General features: G+C 42.1%; 1 protein-coding gene across 1 annotated transcript in view; it reads left to right on the forward strand.

The window, feature by feature from the left end:
• LOC142489361 (S-adenosyl-L-methionine-dependent tRNA 4-demethylwyosine synthase TYW1-like) overlaps window positions 1-7,901 on the forward strand; it is a 221,263-nt gene that overhangs the window by 95,745 nt on the left and 117,617 nt on the right. The window contains exon 12 of the mRNA XM_075589948.1: window positions 1,190-1,325. Within this exon, the coding sequence (XP_075446063.1) occupies window positions 1,190-1,325 (136 nt within the window). The remainder of the gene's footprint in view (window positions 1-1,189; window positions 1,326-7,901) is intronic.

Raw genomic sequence — 7,901 nt, forward strand, 5'->3', positions numbered from 1 at the left:
TAGGTCGTATTAATCAGAGCTTAGTTCCTGAAGTACTGTAGCATGTGACATCCTCATTAGCTCTTTTATAATTATGCCTACAGAATATGTCCTAAGGCTTGGAGTCTAGTCACTGCGTTCGTATAAGCATAAAGCAGCGTATTCAAGCCGTATACACGTGTCGGCGTGTCTCTTATGCAATGCTATATGCACATCTAACCGGCATAAAACTTACAGCTACTACATAGTAGTACAAAGAATCCCTTATAGATTGCACTCATGGAAGACAAAAATACATGGGAAAAGTAATATTCCTGGGTCTTCATATCCCGTCATGGACCGTTCATTGTGAATTGGAATCAATATGATTGGACCATGAACTGATATTGAGACCCTGGGATATTACTTTTACCATGTAATTTTTGTCTTCCATGAGTGCAATCTATAAGAGATTAATTTTGGCTGATCTCTCTCAATCAACCATTTTTTTTGTACCGATATTTAATAACATCCTCTAACTAAGTGGTGACTTGTTTGTCTCCACTCTCTGAGATGCACAGGGGGTATCTCAGGACCGTTGGTTTCCTTTGAGTCTGACAGCCTTGGAACTTGTGATAGTCACCTATCACTTCTAGTGGGTCAACAGTGACTCCCTCCCCCCCCCCCTGCCGCCCCATTAAGCCCTCTTTGTAGATCAGCACACACCCAGGAAATAGTCTTGACCTGTCATAAACCCAATATCTTGTATTTTTAAGACAATCGGTAACCACATTAACCCCTGAAGCACCAGATTGATTAAAATATTTAATATTCCCTACCATTTTCGTTACAATTGGGTTGCCTGACAAGTTGATGTATATTGTCTGCCCAGGCTGTTGTCTGACGTACAATAATAACCAATTGAAATGTCTTACCCACTGTATGGCTTCTCTTTCGGCATTTGGATTGGGCAGTAAGGTTCGCTGATGATCCTTTTGGAAATTCTCAGTAATATGTCTTGGGTTTCCAGGTGGAATAATAATTAATAATTAGCTGGGTGAACATGTGCTTTAATGCTTTTTATAGCCTTATAAAGTCAATATGGTTTATTTTCAAGGAAAGGGGAGGTGGCTTTTGAAAGAAAGGGGATATGTACTTTTTGATCTGATTATAAAAAGTCTGTGCGATTTCTGCATTTTGTAAAAAATAATAAAATGCTATCATTTTTCAGGTGCCTGGAGCCGGTCACACAGCTGTATGTGAGTGTGGATGCAAGTACCAAAGACAGCCTCAAGAAAATCGATCGGCCACTCTTCAAGGATTTCTGGCAAAGATTTATTGACAGTTTGAAGGCCTTGGCAGAAAAGGTAATATATGGAATTTTACCATCATGCTAGTACTTGGCAAACATTTTTCCAGTATAACCTCAGCTGTAAACGTTACCTTTCAAATGTTGTCATGTCAGCATCATAATAAGGAAATGCTTAAAGCTGCAGTTCAGTCGATATCCTGCATGTGTGTTTTTTTAATAAATCAGTTCTGTAGTAAGAAAAAATACTTTTAGCATTTTCAAAACAACTTTGAAAGACCAATTTTCTTGTATTCTATTTTAACAGCCATTTGCTAAGGCACTGCCCCTTCATGTCCTGTCACAAGCCCTGGCACACCCCTTTGTCAGCCCTGCCCTCCCTCTTGCACATGTCAGTGCAGGAATGCTCATGAATATTCATGAGCTTCCACTGACAGACAAGCAGATTATAAACAAATCCCAGTTTTTAATATGTCACCAAATTTCGACCTATCAATACATGGAGAACGAATTGACCTGCAGCTATACAGTTCTTTAGGTAATTAGAGATTGCACACATGAAACTATTGAAGTAAAAAAATAAATGTTAAAAAAAAAAAAAAAAAGACTGAACTGCAGCTTTAAACAGATGTTTCGGAGCAGCCTGAATTGTAACTGGCCATTACATTTTTAAACTTAATATGCTTGGTGCAAGATTTCTGCGGGTGTATAGTGTCTGGAGAAAAGAACGATGTGCACTCTTATCATGCACCACTGCAATGTCAATGTCATGGACACTTAATAATGAGGATGAAAAAAAAATAATAGATTTGTTGTCAGTATTCCTGATCAGACCAAAAAAATGGAAGTAGTCATTTGCCGTTCAAGACAGAATAAAAATACAATCGCAACCATTTCTTATGAAGCGTGCGTTTCATATGTACACTGACACGTAACAGATGATCCAAGGCACTACGGATTTTTAGACATTTATTGTAAAGCTAAGCACAACGTTTCGACCTTCTCCGAGGTTTTTCTCAAGTGACTGGCAACCAGTCTCATTAACCCAGGGGCACCGTTTAATCGCAAGTATCTTGCTTTTCTGTCACATGTGCACTGGACATTATGGCCCATGTTAACTAAGCGTAGCTGAAAGATTACGGCGCTGTATGACAATTTATGGCCCAATCTCTTTGATGGGTTGTGGTGTGTCTTTTGGCACTAGAAGGCTTCTTTTGGAACAGCATCGCCTAGTTAATACAGTCCTAAATCTAGTCGTCTTGCACTTTGTATTTGCAAAGTAATGAGTATTTCTTCCCAGCTGCTAGGGTGATGAAAAATAGCACTAAATCTATTTAAGAAAGAAATCCTGTTGAATGCATTTTTTTTGTATGGATCTGGTGCCATTTTTTCCCCCCGAGAGTTACACCCCTTATGCAGTCCGGAGACTTTGATCCATAAACCCCAAGTTGTCAATACTGCTAGAAAACAAAAGATTTTAAAATGGGTTAAAGTAATTCCAAAATGCCAGGCAATTTGAGATCCTCTGCTTTATTTTGCTGATACAATCATCTAAATGAGCAGCTAGTGAAGAAGTGGTCAATTGCCTGAGCAGGTGCAAACCTTATTATGAGATAATGTGAACATAAGGAGGCTAATTTCCTGAGCTCGGCATAGGCTGCAGTGCATCGGACATCTGCTACACAATGCATCATTATTTGTGTGGCTGGCTGACACTGTCTAACTTTATTTTCACCAAGACATTGATTTAACCGCCTGAAAAACTAATTTAACAGCTGGTGGAGAAGTAGAACGTGTGTTGACAAAAAGACTTCGGAGATTGTCACCTGTCCGTGCATTGTCTATGTAGATGAAGATGCTCTACATTAAGATAATCCCAACTCATTTGCTTATCTTGCTTTCTCATGAGTTGATTGCAGGTAATAACCCCTTCACTGTCACAGTGGCTTGCAATGCATTTTCATCAGTTACTTTATGCAAGTCCTTAAGCAGTTATCTGTTTTGGAGAAATATTGATGTAAACAAACTTTTACAGACCCTGTTAAAATACAACCATTAAAAGAAAAATGACCGGTATTAAACTCGATGCAGATTGCTGCAAATTTTGGACCGATGGAGCAGTATCCGTCCCTTTCTACCCCCTGACTTCTAACGAATGAAAAATATACTGCTCCTTGCAGTTGTCAGTGTCAATTAGAACAGGGGTGAGCAAACTTTTTATGCCGAGCCCCCCTTTTCATCCATAAAATTTCTCGGGCACCACCTGCCTGATGTAATCAAAATCACATGGAAAAAAACAAAACCTTTATTAAACGGTATACAATATAAATCCAAATATGTTTAAATACTTACATATTTCAACAGCTCGCGCTTGCAAAATTAGGCTGCGTCCACGCTGCCGCTGAGAGCGGTGACATCACCAACTCTCCAAGCATGAGTACAGGGTGTCCTGCATAATTTTGCAAGCGTGGATCGGGGCTATTTGTGTCTGTGTCTGTGTGTGGCTGTGTGTGTGTATTGACTGCTGCTGAGCGCACATCAAAGTAAATTTTGTTTGTCTCCCCAAGCACCAAGCTTGGGAGAGCGTACGTGCACAAAGGCAATCCTTTGGGGGGGGGCATTCATCCACCTCTTTGCTACCTCCCTTCCCCCCCCCTTTTTTTTCTTCCTTCCCCTCCATGCTTTTTGTCTTGCTATCCCCATTGTCATCCAAACTCCTACCTACAGTATTATTTATTTTTTCCCGTTTTCAATGTTGTGTTTTCACAGTTTTTTTTACATTATTTTTGTCCATTCATAGTATGATTGATTTAGTGGCAGCCTACCCTCTCACTTGCTGAGGATCGCAGCGAAGCAGGTTGCCTGCGGAGGAGAGCAGGAACACAGCGTTATTGCAGGGCAGACACCGAAGGAGGGGCGTTTGACTTCACCGTGCTCGGGCGTGCTCCTCCCCGTGCGCTCACACACCATCACGTTTCCGCCACCTGCACTATCCTGTTCAGCCACCCGCACACATCTTCGGCTGCCCGTCCGTGCACATCTTCATGGCCGCCCCTCGCGCACAGTGTCTGCCGGCCCGCACACACACACACACACACACACACACAATCCCCCCCCACACACACACAATCCCCCCCCCACACACACACACAATCCCCACACACACACACACACTCAATCCCCCCCCCCCCCACACACACTCAATCCCCCACACACACAACCCCCTCCACACACACACACTCAATCCCCACACACACACTCAATCCCCCCCACACACACTCAATCCCCCCCCCCCCCACACACACACAATCCCCCCCCCCCCCACACACACACACACACAATCCCCTCACACACACACACTCAACCCCCTCCACACACACACACTCAATCCCCCCCACACACTCAATCCCCCCCCCCACACACACACTCAATCCCCCCCACACACACTCAATCCCCCCCACACACACACAATCCCCCCCCACACACACACAATCCCCCCCCACACACACACAATCCCCCCCACACACAATCCCCCACCCACACACACACACACACACACAATCCCCTCACACACTCAATCCCCCCACTCACACACAATCCCCCCCCACACACACACTCAACCCCCTCCACACACACACACTCAATCCCCCCCACACACTCAATCCCCCCCCCCACACACACACTCAATCCCCCCCACACACACTCAATCCCCCCCACACACACACAATCCCCCCCCACACACACACAATCCCCCCCCACACACACACAATCCCCCCCACACACAATCCCCCACCCACACACACAATCCCCCCCATGCACACACACACAATCCCCCCCCACACACACACAATCAATCCCCCACACACACACACACACACTCAAATACACACACACAAACACACACACACACAATTTCACCTGGGGGGGGCGACATGCTCCGATCCCCCAACCCCCCATACTGCTGAAAACTGGTGCGGGAAGCAGACAGTTGTATGCTCCTTCCTTTTCTCAGCTTGTCTTAACATATATGTACTCTTTTGTCATACCATGTTATTGTCCTCCCTCCCACATGTACAGCGCTGCTGCTTATGTTGATGCCATACATATAAAAAATATTGTTGTGAGAAGTGGACAGATTTATTTTGACCATAGGATTATGACTGCAAATTACCTGTTCTAGATTGCCAAGCACAATGTTATACAAGGGACTTATGTAAATGAGCGTTGTGCTTGTAATGATGCATGTTTTTTTATCCTGACCTTTTACCTGTCACTTACATTTTCTGTGAAGTCCATTACAAGATCATCCAGGAAACTTGAATGCACATAGGAGTTGGCAAATACGTCTGAACAAAGAATCTGCTAATAAGAGATAATTCTTCCTAGCGATTCCCAGGCTTTGTTTTACTTCTTCTATTTCCAAGGTCTGAGTGGGGTTAAGGGTCCACTTGGGGGAAGATATATTGTAGAGGCCCAATATATGGTCATACATTTAGTACAAGTCCTATCACAACTTTCTAACATACACAATGTCAAACATCCATTCACTTGTGTGTACAAACATACACTCCTAGATACACTAATATGCATACATACTCCCTCCTATAAATACAATGATTGATACAGGACAAACGGACTCACACATACAAACACTGATGCACAGAGCAGACTGAGCTCGCTGTGCAACTGCACACAGACTAGCATGGGAGAGTTGGCAAGTCTCAAGTCTACCCTAAATGTTAAGTCTCAGTCATTCAGGAAGACTTGGCCTGTCTCAAACCTAAAAGCCCACCTGATTTAAAATAAAATAAAATAAAAAATCTTGCATTAGTTCATCTTATATAGACCCCCTAAAACCATAAGAAAATATTGTAAATTGTGCTGTAGAAGTAATATATCAAGTATACAGAGAGAGCAAATTAGTTCTCATCTCTGTTTTATACATCTATAGCTTGATGCTTGAGTAGAAACTGGCTTTTGATTCTGATACTGTATTGAACTTCATTTGTCCTAAAGTCGGCCTGACGAAGGTTTTCTGTCATGCGGATAAATTATGATTAACGATCATAAAGTTGTCATAGCATGTAAATGGAATATGGATCTGAAAGTAGATATTGCGTTACGAAGCTGGGGCGTCACTTGGAGGGACATTAAAAATAGCCTTCAGTCTGAAACAGCTTTGGGATATAAAATAAAACGGGCGGTGTGAAAAGGGTTGTGCACCTCTGTATACAGATGGAGGAATCAATTATGTTTGTTACCAGATTTTGTGCGAGAGAGAGAGAGAAAAAAAACAACTTTGGGACCAACAACTTTTTCAAAGATGTTGTACTCTAATAAAGAAATGTTTTTAGATATGTGCCTGGCAATGTAAACTGATTGCAGGATCACAAGTACAGTAAGCTCTTAATGACCCCAAAGGGTCACAAGAAGCCCATTACCATCACATTACAAGCTAAAATGTTATTTAAAGCATACACTAAAATTATTCATGTAGTACAGATTACAATTCTGAGCTAAACCGCTTAAAAAAGTCTCCATGTAACATTTTATAATGCCATACCCCTGAGAGGCTGGAACTTCCACAGACACTGCGAGCGGACGCTGGTTACAGGCAACCATGGGCACGCGGTGAGCATGGTTACGTCCATGGGTTGAGAGACCAAGTGCTGTTCCCTTTTCTTTTCATCATGCTTGCCAGCTGAATATGATGGGAAAGTACCACACTTTAGTTGTGGGATTGAAGAAGGGCCTTGGAGGTCGAAACGGATATATATATTATATATATATATATGTATATATCTATATATATATGTGTATGTATATATATATGTGTATATATATATATGTGTGTATATATATATATATGTGTATATATATATATATATGTATATATATATATATATATATATATATATATATATATATATATATATATGTATTGCTTGACCTGAAGAAGAGAGGATAACTCTCGAAAGCTTGTCCTATGACATAAATTGTTAGTCCAATAAAAAAGGTATCACCTAATACTGAAGAACTCATTTATTCTGCATTATCGCAACTGGACTAACACGGCTATTTTCTGATATATCTATATTGTGAGAAACGGCTTACTCCGGGGCTCCACCGTCTGTCCAGGACTGTTAGAACACGGTCTTTTAGGGTAGGTTAAATGACGAGACGTAACGTGCTGTTTCTTTAAACAGGCTACTGCCTGGTTTATTCAGTCTCAGGCACAAAGAAACACAAGCAAAACAAAAGCCTGCTCACCTGAGCAATAACTTAACGGAGGTTTTTCCTGACTAGGATTGGGCGGCTTATCCGCTTCCAATAAACAAAAAATAAGGAACTTTGCAATTTGATAAAGGTACAAAATGATTTAACCTGTTTGGGGAGAGGCTTTTCCCCTATCTGCTTCCAGTAGCCTTCCTGCCTCCAGTCTCTTGGGGAGAGGGAAGAGGAACCAGGAAATCAGCCTTAAATACCTGATTTCTAACTAGCAGGACAGGTGACAGAAATCAGGCAGCAGACAAACTGTGGTCTGGATCCCTCAGTTCCAGCACTTGCCAAACTGTGGGATGTAGTGCATGCATTCTGAGGGTGCACTTTTCAGCCTAAACAGGATAGAAACTGT

The sequence above is a fragment of the Ascaphus truei genome, chromosome 3 (assembly GCF_040206685.1).
Source record: "Ascaphus truei isolate aAscTru1 chromosome 3, aAscTru1.hap1, whole genome shotgun sequence".
NCBI classification, from domain to species: Eukaryota; Metazoa; Chordata; class Amphibia; order Anura; family Ascaphidae; genus Ascaphus; species Ascaphus truei.